Source organism: Elgaria multicarinata, chromosome 7 (assembly GCF_023053635.1).
Source record: "Elgaria multicarinata webbii isolate HBS135686 ecotype San Diego chromosome 7, rElgMul1.1.pri, whole genome shotgun sequence".
Classification (NCBI taxonomy): domain Eukaryota; kingdom Metazoa; phylum Chordata; class Lepidosauria; order Squamata; family Anguidae; genus Elgaria; species Elgaria multicarinata.
In genome coordinates, this window is record NC_086177.1 from 59,429,903 (window position 1) to 59,453,573 (window position 23,671).

The following is a 23,671-nucleotide window of genomic DNA, read 5'->3' on the forward strand; positions in this document are numbered from 1 at the left end:
GACACACAACAAGATCCTTTCATAATGATGTGCTTATTGTTGGTATTTTGTAGTAGAGAAAATGGTAGCACTATTCATTGCTATTCTGCTTGCCAAACAGAACGTTGTATGAGCAAACAACAAATGACAAGACAACTCCTTCCCACTTGTCCCCCACTTTTGTGAATTTCTTTTAAAGCTTTCTTTTATTATATATTTAAAGGGATATATTATCCAATTGTACTGCCTTTGATGGACCAAAGGTCCTTCCCTCAGAAGAGGAACACAGAAGGGGGAATACAGCCCAATCTGTTTTAATATCTCAGTGGCAGCATGTGTCTCTATTGTGCAATCCCAGTTCTAGCACACTTATTTGGAGGTGTATATTTTAAAAAAGTTAATAAGAAAAGGAAGGCTACTACTTCCACTACCCCACCACTGTATGACCCTTTTTGTGTTAGTTCTTTATTTTAATTCTTTGGAGGCTGTGCACGCTCCATCTCCTGTTCTGAACACATCCAGAAAGTATGAGAAAACTGGAAAGCATCCAAAATAGATCCAAACGGAGAGAACTAGTCTAAAGATGCTGAAAAAGTTTTATTCTTTAAGAAGCCCGTCAAAGTATAAATCCAGTCATGTTTTTAAGGCAGCAGTGTGTACATTCACTTGTACACACACACACACACACACACACAGAGAGAGAGAGAGAGAGAGAGAGAGCACACAAACATCAGCAAGGATTCTAGATCACCCAACTGTGGACAGGTTGTTGTGAGAGTATTACACAAAGGATAGCAGAGCTAAATCATATGTAACCGTGCACAAATATTTAAACAGTGACTCCGCATTTTATCTAATTGGGGAAGATGCTTTCAATCAACCACAAAAGTATTTCTGACCATAGTAAAGGAGTTGCTTAGTTAGATGCTTTAGGATATTAGAAAGTGGCCTTTAAATAGCCTGAAGGAAAATTGGACCAAATGGGATGATAAAGACTGTTGGATTTCCTACAACATGGTTCCCCCCCTTCACACATACATTTTACATGCCAGTCATTCACTATGCCTTTCTCCTTTCCAGTTTATGCTGTGGATCTGCTTACTCGACTGCCAGCAGTGAGTTTTTATTACCATTAACACTGCAAAGCCGAAGTTAGATTCTTTTCAACTACACGCATCATTGAAACAATTATCCATAAGCCTCCAGTTGTGAAACCTTTAAATCTGGAAATGGGTAGCAGGATGAGTAGGTGCAACAACACGGTTTAAATTCTGTGTGTGTTTGTACGTGTGTGTGCGCACACACACGAGAGGTTGCCTGGTCCCTTGCCATGCACCCCAATCTCTTTGATGTTTGGGGGAGACCGGCGGTGCCGCACTCTCCCCTGATTAATCTCCTTGTGGCATCTCAGAAAAGAGCATTCAGTGCAGTAGCCCTGCTCTTTGGAATTATTCTGTATTGATCATATTTATATATTGTCTTTCTGAAACCAAACAAGGCAATTACAAGAATTCAGACAAGAATAATAAATTAATACAAACATAATAAAACAATAAAAACAATTTAAAAATCATAGCGATTTATAAAGCCACATTAAAAAAGATGCATCTTGACCCCCTTCCTAAATGTGGAAAAAGAAGGCACCAGCTGTAACTCCACAGGGAGCGTGTTCCAAAGTTTGGGAGCAACATAACAGAAAAACCCTTTCTGTGTATCTGACAATTGAGCCTCTGTAAGTGAGTGTTTCTTCAAAAGGGTCTCTCCTGCCGATCTTAATAACCTGCCAGTTCATACTTAGAGTTTTATCAGATGGGGGGGGGGGATTGCATTCCCCTACTGTCGCTTTTCCTCCTCCTTCTGCTCCACAATAGCGATGAACAGCTTCCTCTTTCTTCACATGGGGAAGAAAGGAGACCACAACAGAACAGCAGGCCAGGGTAAAAGTTGACTTTTGAATTAGTACAATGTGAAAAAGAGACACAAGAAAGGTAAGAAAATGAAGGAGTAGCTTATCTCAGCCTGTCCTAAAATGGTGTGCTCCAGATGTGTTGGCCATGCTGGCTGGTGTTGATGGGAGTTAAAGCCCAACCAAGTTGAGAAAGGATGTTTTATCTCCGTCTTGAGGATTCTTAGAACTCCAAATAACTTTGGAAGCTTTTTTAATGAAAAGGTACTCCTACAAAGTGTGTGTGTGTGTGTGTGTGTGTTTGAAGCCCTTTGTTTTCTAGTAAATGGTGGTGGGTGAGACTGAAAAGATTGACCAGTTTCAGAGGTCTGAGAGTCCCTCCATTTTTCATTACCTCTGAATACAGCAAAGGAACTTTCTGTGAATTGTTTGATCCTAGCAGTGTTGTTACTGAGCCAAGCCTAGGCATAATAAATGTGAACAGAATAGAAAGTCCAAGTACTGCCGATTTTACATGACAACTGCCCGGCTTCTCTCATTCAGCATAACCACACAGCTCAGCAAGAGGCAGAGCTTTGGCAGAAAGAAAGCGGCAAGCATCTAGGAAGCTTACCCTGGGAGAGCTTGTTTCTTTTGGCAGAAGGAATGCTCGGGGAAGAAAAGGGGCGCACTGAAAGTGAAGAGAGATGGCTGTGTCACATTACGCTTCCCCATGTTATGCCCATGTCTCAACACATTTGCGTGGGAAATGTTTAGAGAAGTTTCTGTTCCTACGTCTGATCTGTGCGTTATGAATCGTAGAGTGGCTTGGCAGTACCCAAGTGACTCAGTATTTGTTTCTGCTTAAATGCATTCTTTAAAAAGCCTAACAAGGTCGATATGGGCCTATTCAACATCTGCGTTCTATGGCACACAGAAAGTGATGTGGCCAGCAGCCACTTTTGACAGTCACAGCTGAATTGATCAGTTCAAATTTGGTAAGTTTCCAGTTTCACATCATTCATTCAAAGTTATCAAGTCCTCATTTTAACTAGCCATTCTGGCTATTTTTTTGAATGTTGTATTTTATTTGCAGTCATACTTCGCTGGCATTGCTTCATGAATAGCGATTTGCATGTTTTGCTTGTTCTCTTGCACATGCCTTTTTGCTTGCAAGAATGCAATTATTTTCACATAAGTATAAAAATACTCATAAAAATGCTGGTGCAGAGAGATTGTGCTGGTAACTCTTCAAGTTTGCAAAATGGATGTCGGAGAGGAAGAAAAGTGGGCGGTTCTCTGGGTAAGGGAGGGGAAGGGACTAGGGAGGCTGGTTTATGAAGACTCTTCCAGCTTCCCCAACCTCCTTCCCTCTCACTCTGCAGAACCCCAGATTGATGGGTGAAAAAGCCCATCTAGGAAAAATGCAGAGCGGGAGCAGATTGCCTATGCACTCCTCCCCCTCTGCAAGGATGCCCATCAGCCTCTGAGTTCAGAGGCTGACAGGCATCCGAACAGGATTGCACCCTAAGAGAGTTCTTGTTTATTGTTTTCTACAATATGTGGAACAACCACCCAAAATGTTCTTCTCAGGATTTCGATGAGACATAATAATTAACATGAATTCTGTTGTCCCCCAATCCTAGAAGCAATTCGGTATGAAAACTTTGTATTTGGGCTGCCATTTTTTTTGATTGAAAGGACATAACAGTGATATTTAGACTTTACTTTTGGCCTAGCTATATACTTTAAAAATGTACTTATTCTTTTATTTGGTTTTAGGGATTTTTTAAAATGAAGGTTCAATCATTACTGGGCTGCAGTTTTATAAAGCAATGCCTTGTTCCGACACCTGCATCTGCTTGGCTATATTTTAACAATGAGGCAGAACAGTTTTTATTATAAGTGTGCTACAATTTTCAGTTTCAAGATGGTTTTCAAATCCTAAGTGTTGAACACTTGAGGTTTCTTATAGTGGGATTCCTGGTAACTGGGTGTCCTCCGTCTCCATCACAGAACATTGCTATGCAGATCTGCATCCAGTTGAGCTGGAAAATTGGAAGCCCCTTGAACTTGCTGGCAACTATGTGGGGAACAAAGAAGAAAGCTGGAAGCAGGGGGAATTAGCAGACAAAGGGGAGCCACAAAGAGGAATTTAAGAAGGGGAACAACATGAGAAACAACAACATCCCTTCCCAGAACAAAATGTTTTGTGAACTGCCTGTATTATTGTGTAGTGCTAAAATGTATTCTCTTGAATTGCCCCCAATATAACTTATTTCTGCACAAGAGGACAGGAAAGAGTGCAACCCTGTTGGATATTTTTAAAAGCCTGTGCTTTGGCAAGCCCAGCAGCCATTCCTCTACCAGATAAGTGTGTTGGATTTTCTTCAGGCAGAGGCTACCATCAGCATATGTCCATAGTTGTCAGCAAGGGTGAATTTAATCAAGGAAAGGGTTTTCCATCAGTGGAAAATTCCCAGACTAGTTGTGTTGAGCAAAAGATTCACTGTGTTACAGAGAACCATGAAGGATTCTTCTCAGGTTCTTATTAGTGATGGATGAACTTACCTCAAATGAATTTGTTATTTCTTCGGAAAGTAAGAAACTCATTTGTGTAATCTCGGGCATGAGTTGTTTAATTCAAGATCTCGTTCTTTGTATCTGAATTTTTACACATGCAGAATATGAAGCTGCATCTTGGGAGCTGTAGTTTAAAATTGTGTAATGCATCATGTATCACAATGTTATGTACCCCTTCCTTGATTGGTTGTTTCCACATGGCCTTCTTAGGTAATGTTTACTTGCTATCACTGATTGGTGTACCCAATTCCTGCCCTGCCGGCACGTCTTGGGCAAGAGCTGACATTTGCGGGCAGGAAGGAGGAGAATAGAACACTGCACGTGTGCCTCACACATGCGCAGCTACAGGCATGGGTGGGGCACACCTATAAAGGTGTGCCCCCAAGCCTCTTTCAATTTCTTCCCCCTACCCTATAACCAGTATGGGATTAGACATTTGCTCCCTTTGGAGAGGGGAGCTGAGTAGGAATTTTACCTGCCACAGATTGGCTCTGTTGTACAGGTTTTTCACCTACTTCATATTGGAATTAAATTTTAGTCGAGGGTGGTTCATAGAATCATAGAATAGCAGAGTTGGAAGGGGCCTACAAGGTCATCGAGTCCAACCCCCTGCTCAGTGCTTCTGTCTTCCAGGGTATTAGCTATCCCACCCAATTTTGTGTCATCTGCAAATTTGATAAGCGTTCCCTGCACCTCCTCGTCCAAATCATTAATAAAAATGTTGAAGAGCACTGGGCCCAGGACTGATCCTTGCGGTACCCCACACGTTGCCTCTCCCCAGTTTGAGAAGGTTCCATTGATAAGTACTTTGAGTCCGATTCTGTAGCCAACTGTGAATCCACCTAATAGTTGTTCCATCTAGCCCACTTTTAGCTAGTTTGTTAATCAGAATATCATGGGGCACTTGTCAAAAGCTTTGCTGAAGTCAAGATATATGACATCCACAGCATTCCCACAGTCCACAAGGGAGGTTACCCAATCAAAAAATGTGATCAAATTAGTCTGACAGGATTTGTTCCTGACAAATCCATGTTGGCTTCTAGTAATCACTGCATTGATTTCAAGGTGTTTACAGATTGACTTAAATAGGTTGATTGGAATGACCAAATTACAAAAGTTAGTAAGTGTTATTACTAACTTTTCAAGTCCAAAACAGCCTGGAGACAGGTTACCTAAAGAATTGTCTTCTTCAATATAATAGGTCATTCATAAGAATTATGCTGAAATTTAGAACAATTTAACTCTCAATACTAGTAGAATAATAGTAGAATGTAAAATTCACATTTCAACTTCTTTCCTTGATCTTGAAACATAAATAAATCTGACCGAATGGACAGTTTTCTCTGATTGCTCTCTTTTTATATTAATAAAAAACAATATTTTTTGGAACAATGCCAATACACATCTGAGATAAAACAAGAAAACTAGAATTTCGTAGATCTTTTTTAATCCATGTACAACTTTACTTGTGAGCAGCTGCTTAATATGCAGAATCTCTCAGTGGAAATAGTCAAAGAAGGGACTAGAGAATCATGTTTTCCCTGTAACATGGGCAGATTCTGACCTTACCATTACAAAATGAGTTTGAATGACAAATACTCCTATTTACCGTCATGTAAATTTTTGTGCCTGCATGTTTGTGGTTATGATTGAGAGTAAATGTTCCTTATAGACTATCAAAAGTAAGCAATCGACTTTGACTTTTTCAGAACTATTACCTCTTTCTGTGATTAGAAAAGGTTTGGGTAGATAGTCTCTCTCTCTTAGGCCTTAGCTTGACCTAAGGTTTATCCCAGGATTGTCCTGGGGTCTTCCCTGTTCATGTAAATGACACACAGGATATCCCTGGAGCAGGCAGGGACGATCCCGGGACGATCCCGGGATAAACCTTAGGTCTAGCTATGGGCTTCAAGACTGAAGTCAGGCTTTTTATTTCATCCTTTCCTATAAAAATTTCTCAGATGAGGAAATGGTGAATTTTCTTCGCAGTGCCATGGAATTTAGCAAATGGTAGGAACCTGGACAGCTGAAATGTTGGTTCCCAGCTAAAGAAAGGTGGTGATTGGAAACAAGACATCATTTACTTGCATTTGCTCTCTGTTGTGTCATCTGCTCAATTTACCATCTTGAATTTCACAAGGTGAAAAAAAAAAATCTAAACTGCAGGTTTGATCAGGCCTGTAGACTGGAAATTCCTGATCCCTGGTTTATGTTTTGTATGATTCCCTAGTGAGAAAGTAATTCATTAGTGATTACCTGCATCAGTTCCCATCTCTTTAAATTTGTTTAAAAAGCAGCTGTGTGTATTGCATTGAGGCTATTGGTGCTGTGTGAAAGGGTACTTAATTAATGGGTAAACCATTTAAGTTTTTTATGGGAGGTTGCCACCTAGGCTATTTGCCCTTTTTAGGAAAAAAACAGGCAAATAGCAACTGTATGTAGTGGGTGGAAGTCGTTGCATGACTGACATCAGGAAAACACTGTAGGGGAAAGGGTTAATTTCCCATTCCCACAGTACTATGGTCCCTGTGCATTCAGGCTGCTTTCTACATGGGCAATCTGAGACATGGGACGGAGCCTTTTCCGCAGTGGCACTCAGAACATAAGGCTGTCTTCCCTGAGAGGGGTGTGTTGTCCCCCATTTTTCCAGTGTTCCATTGCCATCTGAAAACTCCTCCTCCTCCTCCTCCTCCTCCACCTCCTCCAGTAAGGTTTTAATTACCTGTTGTGGACAATTTTTTTAAGTCTTGGCACACAGTGTTTAGTGTTTTTTCCCTTTAATTAACTGCTGCATTTATGTTTTTATGGAGGAGTTGCATTTTTTATTTAATATTATTCATTTATCAAAAATATTTATGTGATATATTCTCCTAACACCAAGATGACATACCAATTTTAACATTATAAAATACAATAGACTAATTATAAAATACTATAACACTTCATAAAAATAACAATGACCTGATTCACATGTCGCCAGCAACCCACGCTTGTTGCTGGAGATGCCGTAGGAACTCACCCACTTCCACTGCAATAAACAACCCAGGGACACCCTGTCACTAAGTTGTTTATAGGACATCTGATCCCCAAACTCTTGGTTGTTTGGGGACAAGCCATCTAGAGTTTGAATCCATGTGTGATGTCCATATGAAAAAAACCAGAACATTTGAGCAATTAGCAAAAACATTGGATGGGAAATTATGTGCTAAAACAAAGGGCTTGTGGAATAAAACAGTTTTTTTATGTCAGGTAAAACAAGAAGAGAGGATGCAAACCGAGCTTTATGGAGCAAAGAATTCCATAATTTGGGTGTGACCAATGAGAAGGCCTTTTCTCTTGGTCCTTTCAATCAGCCCTCCATCATAGTGAAGGGCATCTCCAACAGATTTTAGAATGTGAGCAGTCTGGTACAGGAGGACGCAGTTCTGAAGACAGAAATGGGGACCGTGTAGTCCTCCAGATGTTGCTAAATTGGCTGGGGCTGATGGGAATTGCAGTCAAACAATGCTGGAGGGCCACATGTTTCCAACAGCTTCTTTAAGGTATTCTGTGCCCTAAATAAATATTAGTCATGTAGGGCTTTAAAGGGAATCACCAACACTTTTAATTGTGCCCAGAAACAGAATGGCACCAATGCGAATATTGCAGGACAGGTGTGATTTCCCATGAGTGGATGCCCAATAATATCAGCCCTGCCACATTCTGAACTTTGCACAGACTCTTCAAAGACAGCCCCATGTAGAGCACATTGAAACAATCCACTTTTTATGTACTGTAAGTCAAGTTTAGTTCTTGTATTCTTAGAACTAGAAAAGTGAGTTTGAAGTACCCAAATAAATAAATAAATACATGTTCAGTTTGGCCTTAGGTTTCAGTCTGCATTCAAAGTGAGGTCAGGCAATATTTAAGGCAATTTCACATTACAGGAACAGTGGATACAGCATGTATACCCAATGTACCCTGCATTGTGTATGGGTGGCAGTACTTTACTATTGTTTTTATATGGACGTGGTACAAGAGCAGGAAGTCATGGTCAATTGAGGCTTGCCAGACAATATATACACAGTTAACAAGAATCTATTGTCTGTTAGATGTTACAATGTACCCGCAATGTAGAGTAGATGAGTGTAATTTCATAACAAGTGGCTTTTAGTCTTCAGCAGACAGGAGAAGAGAAGAGAAAGTCTTCTATTTGCTCAGATGAAACAGCTGGTAGAGACACAGAAATAGTCATGAGAGGTTGTCGCATTTGGAGCCATTCAATCCAAATGGGGGTTGTTGTGATTCCAAGCCCACCTACTGATGTGAGACAATAAAGACATCTGCTGTGTAATCCAACAAATAAACATCTCTTCACACCTGGAGGGAGTGTGAATGCTAGGAGCTATCCTCTAAGCCTAATTTGGCTGACAAAGCTAGGCAGTTGCCTTAAACTAAAGCAGGACTGTTTCCGTCAGTCCAACAGGCACTTTAGCTTAGGTAGGGTCTTTCGGGAGGAGCTTCTTGAGAGCCATTACCCTCAGGGACCACCTCCCATCTCTCAACTCCACCCACTTGACCCTGTGGCAGACTCTGGGATCTGTCAATTCCAATGTCCCCCTTCCCCTTAGACAGAGGATTTCTCAGGAATGGGTGGGGGAAATGGTCTCTGAGCCATCAGCATTCTCCACGATAAGCCCTTGGGAAGATTCATCCTTGGCTCCTAAAGAGTCTTGGAGAATCTCCTCCCCTGCTTCCTGTGTTGGCTGGCAAAGTAGTGCTGCTTCTCCTCCTTCTTTCAATTGACCACCCCCAAAACCCCTTCCCCCATGTTAGGGAGAACAGGCCTAATCTTGACAGGGGCTGAAAGAGGGACTGATTCTGAATCTGATCACCCTGTTATCTTACTGGCACAGCTAGCAGTGTTCAAAAGTAGCCTTGATCTTCCAATCATACAACAGGACAATTTCTTCACCAATTTGCCTTCTAGTGAAATCCATTCATAAAAGTCTCTCTCCTACTAGGCAAGGAACAAGTCTTTGTAGAACAGGAACCTGAGACTGAAAGAAGAACAATGAGTTTTTGTTCTAGACAACTTTTTGTGCTGAAGAACTTGTGAAGCTCAAAAACATAGAAGTCTTTAAACCAGAGTCAGCTCAATATTATTAGTAACAAATAATTCATTAAAAAAGCCTGCTAGGTGACGCATGTGTGGAAGCAGGCTGATCAACTAGAGAAGGGGAGGTGGTGGAGAATTTAGTTTCTTGTGCTTGGTGCAATTATTGCATTTCTTACAGGGTGCACATACTTGGACTGGGGTTATTATCTATGCATATTTGGAACCAACCCAACACTTCTGTCTGGATGTACTAGGGATGCTTAATATACGGTATACAAATTTGTTTAGAAAGCTGGCTTTTAATTGATACATTCATGACACATGGCAGATGAATGGATACAATAAGATCATGCTATTTGAGTTTTTCAAATCATTATGAGTGTTCTTGGCTTAATGCCATTCACATTAGATCTATTGCATTATAGACTCTAAAGTTGTTTAATGCAAAAATGTTTTTTCCTCCCAGACATCTCAGTGCAATTAATTTTCTTTTCTGTTATTCTTATAACTTGTGCTAGTTGGTGTCACATTAGTGTATGAAAACTATGGTGAATCAGAACATTGCCATTTAAGAAGTTTCTTTTCTTCGACTCACAAAATTGCTTACGCGATAAGCAAAATTAGGACTCTGCATATGGTACTGTATAGTTAAACATTAAATAATCCAGATAATAGAAATCATAAATCTTCTGCCTCTCTGTGACAGGAATCTCTGCTAAGTACTGTCTTACAACTTCTGAATTTGTTCTTTTGTCAGTGGAATGTCGGTCTTTGAAACTGGGAAAGGTCAGCCCCTCTGGAGCACCTATTAGTCGTAAAAAATGGTTGGCATCTTCCTCCAAAGTTTCAAATTTACCAATGAAATCATAGTTGATTATGCAAGGATAACACAGTTTGTTGATCTGCTCCCAGTGAGTATCCATACCTACTGGCCGAAGAGGATCTAGTAAATACTGAATGAACTCTTTAAACTTCACTCCTGAGCCTGTTGTCAATGCCTCTCTGTCTGCATTAAGTCTGTATTTCTTAATAATGGACTTCCCAAACACAGGGTGGTAGTAGCTGTTTGGATGTTCAAACTTATCTCTAAAGGCAGATACTAATCTTTCCATGGGATCTCGTACAGATATAACTTTGGTATAAGTCTTTAAACGAGTGTGTATCCCTTTTAAATCATAGCTGTCTAGTTTCTTCAGACGCTTTCCATAGTGCACAGCATCATGGGTTATGTTAGCAGTAGATTCAGCAAGGCCACCGAGTACCATTAGGACCCTTTTCCAATTGGAACACCCTGCTTTAGGAACTTCGCAGTACAAGAGTTTGTGTTTATCTTCCACATATATTCTGGATACCATATGTAAAAGGTGAGTCCAGGGTTTGTTTTCATAAACATTTTTTTTGCAGAAATCATGAAGGACAGATCTTCGTTTCTTTTGCATCTCATCTGTAGTTTTCCAGCTATCATTTCTGATGAAATTCATGTTCAAAGGGTGTATGGCTGATGATAAATTCACTTGGTCGAATTGTTTAAGAAGCAATTTGGTCTTTTGCAGCTCTTCAGATAATCCAGTAGTTAAGGAAACTTCATTCCCTAGAAAGGGGCCACCTTTTCCCTGAGTAGGACCACTCTCAAAAAAGGCTTTACTTGGTTTTTGAAGATTCCCAGCAGTGATCCAATTCTTGAGGATTCTTTCACGTTCCTCTGTAGAAGCGAATTTGAAGTCCTGTTAAAAACAGAGAAAGTTTAGACCATCTCTACAGAGTCTATGTGTAGTGCTCAACTTCTCAGACAGAGAAAATAATAAAAATAAAGGTGTGAAAACTATTTTGTGTTGTCTTGCCTCAAATGTAACTTCAAATGGCAGCCAGAAAATCACTCTGACAAGTGTGAGCTCAGCTCCAAAACCTATAGAATCACACAGCTATTGGAAATATATTTTTATTTGACTTTGAGGGAAATCCAGCTAAAATTTAACTTCACTAATTCTGGTTAGAGAAGCCATGTGAAAAACCAGCCATGCTGAACAAAATATAGTAAATTCCACTTAAAACTATTGGCTAATGTAAGTACTCACAGACAGACAAAGTCCCAATCTAGTTCCCTTGTTGACCAGTAACAGAAAGACAACCATAAGACTGGTCCAGTTAAAAAGTATTTATGTTAAGTGAATGGGAGAAGATGTGGGTCAATGGGGCAGCCAGGTCTTCTGGGAGATACTTCCTGCCTGTGATAGTCCCAAACATGGACAAAGAGCTGCTCTATGTTTAAAAGGAAAATAATGAATTATACCAGTTCTATTTGTGATGAGAAAGAGCTCTAATTAAAAGGGGCCTGACCTGCCTTGTCTACCCACCTTGTCAGCATTGGGATTCATAACGCAAGTGGACAAAATTATTGTAAGTGTTTTGTGTCACAGAACCTGGCAGAATTCTAGCTTCAGAATGAAATAGAGCATGCTTGATATAACTTTGCCAGCAGTGGCTCTTACTGGCTTTCTGGAGCAGGGAATCTTATTAACTTTTTGAACCGGGGACCAGAACTTCACCAAAGCAATGAAGGATTGCCTTCCTCAGCAAGCCTGGATAAAGTGCATCAGTACTTTTCACCAAAATTTGAAAGAAATGTATGTCTCAAAATTGGGATAAATGTGTCAATTTTCATCAAATTTTAATTTGCTGTAACTGTGGCAATATGTACTGGATCTGTTTGGAATGTGGCATATATGTGGAACCTTTCACGAAGATCATGGAAGCAAAGTTTCAAGTTATTAGCCCAACAAGTGTACTCTGTATACGCTTTAAATATTCAGAGTTTGAGCCAACATGAGATAGCCTTAATTATGGAAGGTTTTTTAAAATTACTGTTTAGGTCTCAGTGCAGCCCAAATATATAGGATAGGTAACCTGGTGCTCGTGAACATCAATATGCTTCTGGACACCTTCTTTGGTGCCAAACAAGCAAACGAACAAACGAACAAACCACATTTTCTTACTAGCAGCTGGAATTGTTTCAAAGCAAAATGAAGGCTTCCATCTTCATTTTCCATGAATGTATATGAGCCGTAAATGAGACATACTTAGGAAAGGGAGATGTCAGGGAGCTGCAGGCCAACACTCTCCTTTCCACCAAGAAAAAGAAGTGAGGGGAAAAACCAATGAAAACACCCCCCTTGTTGCTGTTGTCTGGTAAGCAGGGGTGGGGTGCTAAAGAGTGCAGCAGAGGCTTGGAACAGAAAACTGAGGGTTTAGTGTGTTAGGGCTCATTCCCTAGCTCTGCCTTTTACTCTGTCTTTTGGGGAGATTACTTGTCTGTTGTTACTAGCCACACCTCCTATGGCAGCCATTTTGTGGTGTTGTCTGGGACATTTTGTTCAAATTGCCAAATGTCCCCACAGCTCCAAAAAAGTTGCCTACTTGTGTATTATATTATACAATATATTATATGTATGACATTATGAGTGGAATACGTTGAACAGTTTCAACAAGAGGAATAGAAGTTATAAAAAGCCAGGGAATCGTTATTATCCAGGAGCTGACTTAAATAGTCAAATAAAGCCCCTGACCAAAGCTCAAAGTTATCCCTAAGGATACTGGGGAGAGGTAACAAAAAGTGACCAGAAGATGGCTAATGCAGCTACCTGAGAAGGAGAGTATGAACTTGCAGCAATAGATGCTGAACCACTATGACAGGGGTGACTTTTTTGTTGATGCAAGAACAGGGTCAGCTGAGCTCCTCACAAGTGCCTCAGGTAGCTCTCCCCAGGTTCAACTGACACACACACAGCAGGAGTGCCTTGAAACTGCTCTCCTCTCAGCTCCAGGAGAAAAATCATCATTCAAGAAGAAGGCAGCATTGATCGGATGTGGAGCGGAATGAGAGAGGCAAAAAACAAGGATGTCGCAAAGCAAGAGTTACATCATGCCAAACACAATTTCGGTTATTTTGTCTCGTGTTCCTCACACTTAATTTTTCTGTAATGCATACATTAATAATGGTACCAAGTAGTGGTCGGTGGTAATCAGTACTGATTAAGAACAGTGGGGCACCATTCTCCAGGGACTTATACATTTATGAACTTTCCACAGGAAACTCAGTCCCAGTGGAGAAGGCAGAGAAAGAATGTGTTGTGTGTAGTGAGGGAAGAACTATAGCCCTATGTGGTCATTTGCCTGCACACACGAGGACAAAACTGTGTTGGGGTTGGGATTGGACATGCAAGTCCCACCCCCAACATCCGTAGGCACATGGGCTCCTCAAAGCATTGTGTGTGTGTGTGTACACACTAAGGTCTGAAAGGGGTTGTAACCATGTCTGGGTGAATGCGCTTACAAATGCTGCCTTATCATAGGTTTCCCAATAATGGGGGAAGTTTATTTTATTTTATTTATTTAAGCTGCTTCTATACCACTTGATATCAGAGGATTTCCAAGCAGTTTACATAAAAACACATCCAATACAATATAAAAACAGTATAAAACAATAAAAACCTTAAAAATACAAGCAGTAGAACATAGCACTGTCATGATTGATTAAAAGTCAGGGAAAGCCTGAGTGAACAAATGTATTTTCAGTTTCTGCCTCTCGAATCACATGTGGGAGAATTTTTTAGAGGGTGGGCACCACTACCGAGCAGGCCCTAAACTATTTTTATCTGATGGAATAGTGTTGATCATGGAACAATCAATAAGACCTCCTTGCAAGATCCCAGGGGTCGATTTGGTATACATAGGGGAAGGTGGTCAGCTACGTATCCTGGCCCTGAATTGTTTAGGGCTTTGAATGTCAAAAACAAAACCTTGATCACTGCTCGGAAGCTAACAGGCAACCAGTGCAGTTCTTTTAACATAAGTGTAATATGTGTATAGCTAAGTGCTCCACTGAGCATCTTAGCTGCTGCATTCTGTACTAGTTGTAGCTTCTGAACCAAGTGTAAGTGTAGCCCCACATAGAGCATATTAGTGTAATCATGAGCTTACCAGTACATGAATCACCACGGCTAGACTATGGGCATAGCTGGTGTACCCACTGAAGCTGGTAGTGGGTGCTCCAGACTACTGAAGTCACCTATGCCTCCAGCGATAAGGACAGATCCAGGAGCACCCCCAAACTATGTACCTGATTCTCCAGGGGAAGTGTAACCCCATCTAAAACAGGCAAACACCCCAATTCCTAGACCTGGGAAGTGTTCACCCATAGACTCTCTGTCTTATCTGGATTCAGCTTCAGTTTATTAGCCCTCATCCAACCCATAACTGCATCCAGGAATCAGTTCTGAATGTGATTACAAGCTTCTTCAGACCTTAACGCTAAACACAGGAAGGTCTTTAGAACAGCTCCCATGCTTGGGATGTTAGGGACCAGGCTTGTATGTGCACTCCGTCCCCCACCCCCTGCTCAGTTTTGGCCCTCAAGTGAACCAGCTTAGTGCCTGCACAGGGCTTAGAGGCTCTCAGTATGTCTCCACCAATCACAGGCAGAGATACTCTCTTATATTCTTCAGACTGCACTCAAGGACTGCTATGGTGCTTCATAGGAGAATGAATAATATTAGCTTTGAAAATCCATCATGTATTTATAATTTGAGAAAAGTGGAAGAGCACAGTGCAATCTGATACTGTCTATGGAGAAGTAAGGCCTTTTGACTTCAGCGGGGTTTATTCCCAGGTAAGTGAGACTGCAAACTCAGTCCATCGTTTACTTTTTTGTAAATTGTACGAAGTTCAAAGAGAAGCTGCGTTCAAGAGATTCCAGCTGACTGTGGACAAACCTATTGGCATGTTGATTAGTATTTTATTGAACCATGAAGAAAAATAAATTACAAAGGCTGTGTTAACTTTGCTCTTCAAGCTGCAAAGCTAAGGGAAAGTTATGTAATTTTTTTAAAAAGTGTGCTTTGTTTGATTCCTTTTATTTTGCTGTAGACTTCCATTCCCTTATGTGCTGCCATGTTTAAAGCTGGTATTTAATGGTATAGTGGCACTAGTTAATAAAAATCATTCATCATCACTATATGCTCTCTTCCTTTTAGGGACAAGAGGTAGGTGTGTGTGTGAAACATACTGGCTGCACCATTTAGCATATTGGCAACTACTAATATTCATAAGGAGTGGAGGTGGGCTCTGTTAAGTGCTTTGTTTTAACCAATCTACTTAATCACCAGGAGCGAATGTAAAAGTATTTGAGCACCTGTTCCTACTGATGAAAATCAGATGCTTTGGATCTTGTTTTCATGCTTTCTGTATAATTTAAAAGCCTTGGGAGTTTTTGGAATTCTTTGCTAATCCAGTTCACCATTCCTAAGCAAGAGCCCCACTTTCACCTGAATGCCTTCCGTGCATCATATGCGACATTTCAGAAAGCAGACCATCCACATGCATTTCTTCTTGTGTTCTCATCTTCCTTTACCTCCAACAATTGCTTTACCCTTACAGAAAACATGCCAAGGTGGTTAAGCCTCATGAAACACAGAGTCTGATGCCACCAATGGATGCTTCTGGTTTACACACAATGGCAAGTTCCTGTGCAATGATAACTTAACAGTCATGTGGTAAGCCACATAGCCTCTTGCATGGCTTACTGGTATACTGCATGGTATGGTATACGGGTACACTGTATGGTATACTATACTGAAACTATTGAAATGCCCCTTCCTCACGTATGCATAAAGTCAGAGTGGGTATCATGCAGCCCTCAGAGGTGCCTGCCAAACAGCTAGCAGGAGCCTGATTCTGCCGGGAAATGGGCCTCTCCTTGCATGCCGTTTACCAGAAGAACGGAGAAAAAGGGCACATAAGGAGAGTCATCATCTTTTCCAGTAGGAGTAGGGTGAGGTTGAAAACGGCTACAAAGGGGGAACGCAGATTTGGGCTGGGCCAGTGATAATAGGGAGATGAGAGGTTTAACTCTTTCCTCCTGTGTAATCCCACCCCCCCCAAGAAGATGCTATTAGCACCAATGTTAGGTGAGGGAGCCACGTACCTAAGGCAAAACAACAATGAAATGTCAGGACAAAAGGCCTGAACACATACCGCTTCCTTTTAACTTCTGATTTGTTCATACAAGACATGATAAAGTCACATGTGTTAATGAAATGAGAGTTTGCACAATGCAGTTCAACAAGCTGATTTGTGTAGGCCGTAACTTGGATAAACAGAATTAATCTCTAATTTCATTTGCCAATTCTTATTAAACTACTGATAAATTTCCCCCATTGTATTTCCTCTTCCCAGTAAAAATATTTTGTATTTTTTCTTAACAGGTTGAACTTCATGAAGGCTGGAAATCCTCAATCTTTGCCAGCTTAGCAATATTTCTGCATGAGGGCTAGGCTCTATGATTCTGTACAGGGCTGGTGCCAGACTATTTTGCACCTTAGGCAAGGTGAGCTATTTGCACCCGCCCCCCCCCCCAAATTGCCAACTTTGATTCAGCTGTTCAAGAAGAGTTTCTGAACTATTATATTTTCCTTTTATTATGTTTTTTTCTTAAAACAGCTAATTTGTATAAAACTGTGACCCTTAAAGGTCAGTACTGCACCCCTCTGAGCTCTGTGCCCTAGGCGGTTGCCTAGTTGGCCTAATGGTAGCGCCGGCCCTGATTCTGTACATTGGATCCATTCTGCTCTCATCTGCTGGCAAGTGTACTTATTTACATGCATGAAGCTCTTGGCCCCAATCCAGAGAAAGTCACACTTAAGTTCTATTGAAATCATTGCAATTACGTGAATAATTAAACTCCGTTGATTTCAAGGGATAGGTACCATGGATGGAGACTACTGTTCTGTTTTAGATAGCAGATACCAAATGTTTCAAACCAGCTACTTGAAAAAAAGAAGAAGAATCAGTCCAATCCACTGGCTTCAGTGAGTTTTCATTTCTTCAAGTCCACATATTTTTCTCTTCATCTTTATGCAAAAATGGTTTTTCCCCTGAATTTTGAAAATAACTAATAATTATTATAGTTCAGCTGCAAAAAATTCAAAAAGCAAAAGACTCTGTTTGGAAAGACCAAACCAAATTGTTTACCTGAAGTTTTCAGATGAAACTGATGTACTGCTTTTATTAAATTTTTAAGGAACGTTCTAATCGAGACAAAATCCTGGTATGTATGTCATCTCCCATGTCCTGTAGACAGAATCATTTCTAAACAGCTTCACATTGTTCTTTTTATTATTATTATTATTATTATTATTATTATTATTATTATTGTTTTTTTAAAAAAATTGTGCTTTTAAGTGGGGTTCATGTTTATTTGTTTATATGGAGAGTTGTGTGCGCAAAGCCACAAATATCTGCCTATAAATTATTGTACAGATTTCTTCCGAAACGTTTTAGGCATAATTTGTACTCTCATGAACTATGCAACTAAAAGATATGGAAAAATAGTTCCAATACCTGAGTAATTGTCTGCTGTTGTAATTTTTCTTCAGACACTGAAAGAGAAAATTAAAAATTATATTATTATATTTCACTGAAGTGGTTTCATGCAGAACAAAACAAGATCAAGAGAAAAAAAGTCATAAAACAAAGTTTGATAGTATGCAGGATCATCCAAATTATAGTGATTTTTTGTACTGAGTATTTCAGATTATATGGAATTTACACACACTAATCACAGCTTATTGAATGGGATCCAGACTAAAGTTCCTTGAACTTAGTTCCCATTGAATCTCTTGATCCTCATTATGTACAGAAATCTTTAAAAACTTTTGCATGGAAGAACTATGGGTTGAGCAGATATACACTACAATGTCTTCCAACAACACAGTACTTACATTTTATAACGTAAGGAATTTTCACACAACAGATGCCATATATATATATATATATATATATATATATATATCGCACACATGCTCCTTAACCATTCCATTCCTCTTCAATAGAGGATGCTCCAAATACAGATAATTTCGCTTCTGCAGTCACAGCAGGCATAAAATATGGATTCCTTGGTCAGTTATTTCTAGCTATGCTTGTTCCATAATGGATTCCTGGAATATTTCCTATGCAGTAATACTGAGGTTCTGCTGTGCTAGAGGCATGTCTAGGAAAGGAGATTTCTTGGCATATTCTGTTACAACACCGTCACATTTCTACCATAATTATCCAATCCTGAAAACGACTACAGAAGGCACTGGGATTTGTGTATGCACAAGTCACACAGGAGTGCAGCTGTAATTTGCAATTCTCAGTTCTATAAATATAGCATTCAATAACAGAAAATGTCTACACCTCATCTGAGGAATGTAAGATAGAAAAGTGGTTTGACAGACACAGGAATCTTGTTCTTTAATCAGAAATGACAAGGGAAAACCAGTGGGGTCACTTAGAAAGGTGAAGACAGACTGAAAAAAAACTCCACTCCTGTTAATTATACAATTTTAAAGAACAGAGAATATATTGAAAATTAAGGCAACAAAGGGATATGTTTACATTTCATATGCACTATATTATCCTCACACTGAAGGGCTTTCACGTCGTTTGTGGGAATTTCAGTCGAACTCCATCAATCACAGGTTTCTGGGCCAAGGATATGTGGATGGCTCTCCCTTTACAGCTTGTCAGTGTCACAATTTGTATAGCTAGAGGGATTGCTGTGGAGACACATGAGGCAAACTATCAAACTGGCAGGTTTAAAGGCATTGACAAATGCTCTCACTTTTGTTCTTGTTCAAACAAAGAAGGTTGAAGATTTGCCTTCATATTTACAGAACTGCAGATTTTCTCTGCATGAAGACAAACAGATTACTCTCCCATTGGAAGAAAAAAAGGGGGCCTGGTTCACAGGACTGCTGCAGCCCACCATGACTTATTTAAGCTGCAGTGGGTTGTGGTGTCAGCTGGCTGCCCTTTTGAATATTCAAACTGTGGCGGGTGATCACCATGGCTAATTGTATTATGAGAACCCAGTGAGAGTGACTTGCCAACGAAGCTCCCTTCTGACTTTTTCTGCACTGCAAATTTAGGTTTCCAAACCACTTATTTTCAGCAAGATATTTAGGACTATAGTGTAACTACTTTCTTATAGGTAGACTTTAAAGCAGTAATTTGTCTAATGATCTCTTGCAACATCTTCCTAAAAGGGGGTAGTGTGGCGAGGATCAAGATTACTTATTGCTTGATTGCTACAACAGAGGATTGCTTCTTTTCATGATAATTACTTCCTGCATAATAGTGTACTATTTCATTATGTTGATACAAGTGTTACTTTTTTGCTTCAAGAAGGAAAATTAAACATTATTTAGGCAGACTTTCACTAGGCAGTACTGTGATCATTGAGAACATTGTGACAATTGAAATCACATCTTGAGGCTAATTTTCTTTTAACCAAATAAGGCTCCCTCTCTTTCTTTTTGGCAATAAAAGATTAAGGAGTATGTGTTTTAAACATCTTTTAATGATGTACAAGATGCTAGGAAAGACCAATGTTTGCAATCTCTAGTTGGATCAACTCTATTTTGCTCAGAGGTTTGTGGACTTTGAATACTGATGCTTTCCTGCTTCCCAGTACATTTGTTTTTAGGCTATTTTGATTCACTTTAAAGGAATTTTAATAACTTTGTGTTGACAGCATAGACAGCTGGGGCTGAGAATTAAAGGAAAACTCACTTGCTGACTGAGGAAGGAAGTGACATCAATGAGTTTCTAAAGACAGCCCAGAGGGGAAAATCTGAGTTTTGTGTATGTGGCCTCCCATTTCACTGTATTTACAGGGATGCCTACAAATGCAAATTGGTTCATCGAATGTATGGTATCTACCTTAAACCAACCAAGAAATAATAGAACTGGAAAGGCTCATAAGGAATGGTAAGCAGACCCCTGGCCTAAGAGGCTTCAAGACCAAGAGCGGCTTCTCCTAATTACTCCTACTGACACCAGTATCTCAAACATTCCTGACACCCACACAGTGCCCATGTACTTTCGTAAAACAGCTGGCATTCTGCAATGTTTCACTTCATTTCATTATTACATTGATATCCCACCATTTTTCCTCTTGCAAGGAACCCAAGGTGGCTCATAAGGTCCGCCTCCTCCCCCTCCATTTTATTCTCATAAAAAACCCATGAGGTAGGTTAGGCTGAGAGTCAGTGACTGGCCCAAAGTCACCCAGCAGCTTCATGGGGACTAAAATTTGAAACTCCCAACTCCAAGTCCAACACTCTAACCATTACACCAAACTGGTCTCTTTTCTGTCCCTCCAGATGTTTTGGCCTACAACTCTCATCAGCCTGAGTCAGCATAGCCAATGATGAGGGATCATGGGAGTTATAGGCCAAAACATCTGGAGGGCCACACGTTACCCACCCCTGCAATGCGAATTACTTAAGATGCAACTTGCTGCACTAGCAGGTATATTTCTGCACAATAAGACAACACAGGTCATAACTGCATTTATCCTCTGCATGCTACTTCTAGAAGTTTTACGAGAGCAACAGTAAGTTATCATATCCCAACATCATTGCTAGGGAGGCTAGTCCAGACTGTTATACTTCCAAGCAGGGTGGATTTGATTAAATCAATTTGATTTGAATCATGATTTAAATCACTACTCAGAAAGACTTGATTTAATCATGTGACTCCCCCCCCTCAAAGTGCACTGTATTCATTGATTTTTTTTAAATTTAGCACTTAAGAGGTAAGAGGTTGATTCTGGGTACATAGATTTGCAAAGGAACAATGGGATTGTGATCTCTGCAGACACAAATTCACTGTTTTGAGAACTGTAAAACCAAGCATCTGTGATAGTATCTTCTAGACAGAAAAATTACCCAATAATCTTACAGAAACCTCTGGAAGAGCATGACATTGTGAATGGATTAATGGATTTCATTTACCCAAATTTAAACATTGCATGAATATACAGCCTCATGCTACATAATTAAAAACTAATCCTTATTTCATGATGAATAACCTTTGGACTATAATGTATCTTAAATAGAAAACTATCTTTAGATAGGTTTTTCCACAAAAAGCACTTTATTAAAAAAATCCGATTTCAATAAAAAAAATCTATTTTTTTGGTTTTGTTTATTTTAAAAAGTCATTGATTTTTATCCACCCTGCTTCCAAGTTTGCTAATTTACAGCCATTAGTTCTGGTAACTTCCAAATTAGATTACTGCAATGCCCTCTACATGAGGCAGCCTTTGAAGACGGTCCGGAAGCTGCAGCTTGTGCAAAATGCAGCAGCCAGATTGATAGCTGGAACAGGGAGATTTGAACATATAACACCGATTCTGGCCCGCTTGCATTGGCTGCCTATATGTTTCCGAGCCCAATTCAAGGTGCTGGTCTTAACCTATAAAGCCCTACATGGCTTGGGACCACAATACCTGATGTAACGCCTCTCCCGACATGAACCTACCCGTACACTGCGCTCAACACCTGAGGTCCTCCTCCGAGTGCCTACTCCGAGGGAAGCTCGGAGGAATGATCTTCCCGATGAGGCTCGCCTGGCGCCAACATTGTTATCTTTTCGGCGCCAGGTCAAGACTTTTCTCTTCTCCCAGGCATTTTAACAGCATTTAACAACGTTAAGTTTGTTTTTAATGGACCCCAGAATTGTTGTTTTTAAATGGATACTGTTGTTTTTATACTGTTTTTATGTTTTTTTAAAAAAAATTGTATACTTTTAATGTTTACTATTTTTAATGTTGTAAACCGCCCAGAGAGCTTTGGCTGTGGGGCGGTATATAAATGTAATAAAATAAATAAATAAATAAATAAATAAATAATATCAATATCCTTCCTTAACCTAAATCACACTCTCTCCTCTACTGTTATGACATCTGCTATATTTGTAACAGTGCTTTCATGTTGTCTCTCTGCCATTTTCTTCTAGGTTAAATAGGTCAAACTCTGCAAATACAGGCTTCTCAAATAAATCCTTCCCATATGCGATCACTCATTGTAATTATTGCTCTTCACACCTGTTCCAGTTTGAAAGCACCTTCTTCTCACCAGACAGTGGTCTGCATAGCATGGAGTGACCTCGTAATGTGCCTGCTTTGTGGTGGAAGGTTGGACTTCATTGTTCCTTTCAGCAATGCAATTCTAAGACTGGCAATTTGCTATTTTGCTTAAGAATGGTTCAAGTTAGTAGATGAAGAAATCTAAAACACCTTTCCCCCTACAAAACAGCAAGCCATTAATAATTGGTCAGATTTTTCTCTCAATATTAATACGTAAAGCAAATTCTGTTCAAGCAAGCCTCCTCTCTACATCTTTTTTAGAATGCATTATAACTTCATATTTATTCACAAAACTCTGTGCTAATTATGGCTATGATGAAAAGGTCCCACAATGCATTAATTACCTTTTCCTTGGTATTGCGTAATCCTAGCAAGCTGTCATGGTGCCAACTCACCAGTTATCCTGGCAGCGTTAAACATAAAAATGGACCCCAAGTTGATACTGATTGAACCAAATGAAGGCAAGTTGGCCATTTCAGAGCGTTTGAATTCTCACAGCATTCTATGTCTTTCCCTAGCTAATTTTTAGTGATTACTTTTGATATGAAAACAGTCCTTTAATTGTCAGTCTCTAATAAGGATGCAGAGCGGTTCCTAGGAGGTTCAAAGGACCCTGGGAACACAAACATTTGCAGAAGCTGATGCAGCCAAATATCTTGCGCTGACCCACGTGTGCACATTCAGCTTCTGACTAATGAAGTCATTATAAATAATACAAAACAGGAGCAAAATAACATGTTCTCCTCAGTTTGACAATGAGACTCTCGTGTGAATAGAATTTGGGAGTGCACATTCATTAATGCCTCTGTGAATAAAAAAGGAAAACTGAAATTAGACTTCAAATGTGAGCCAAAATTTGTATTAGCTCCCTTTCGGTTTAATCAGAATAAAATACAAACGTTGTTTATAAGTTGACTAGAGAGATGGCATAGCCTTGTTGCTAAGATCATGAGCCATGAAACAGGAAGACCTTGATTTGAACCTTGTCTGTGTTATGAACTCACTTGGTGGCCTTAGGCACTTCTCCTCAATCTCAGTCCTCCCATCTGTAATATGGGGCCGGTTTGTTTTTTTAATAATACTGACTTACTTCACCGGATCGTGAGGATTAAGACTAATGCATCTGAGCAGTTGAAAGCACTATCCATAGTACTTT

General features: G+C 39.9%; 1 protein-coding gene across 2 annotated transcripts in view; it reads right to left on the bottom strand.

Moving 5' to 3' along the window:
* Positions 1-10,147: 10,147 nt before the first annotated feature.
* Positions 10,148-23,671, bottom strand: part of CHST9 (carbohydrate sulfotransferase 9) — a 66,100-nt gene continuing 52,576 nt past the window's right edge. The window contains exons 2-4 of one of the 2 annotated variants that reach the window (XM_063130662.1): positions 18,978-19,138; positions 17,940-17,977; positions 10,148-11,269 (exon numbers count right to left, since the gene is read on the bottom strand). In XM_063130662.1, coding sequence (XP_062986732.1) covers positions 10,166-11,269; positions 17,940-17,977; positions 18,978-18,984 — 1,149 coding nt within the window. In that variant the 5' untranslated portion in view covers positions 18,985-19,138 and the 3' untranslated portion in view covers positions 10,148-10,165. The remainder of the gene's footprint in view (positions 11,270-17,939; positions 17,978-18,977; positions 19,139-23,671) is intronic. The other variant, XM_063130661.1, reaches the window with a different exon arrangement.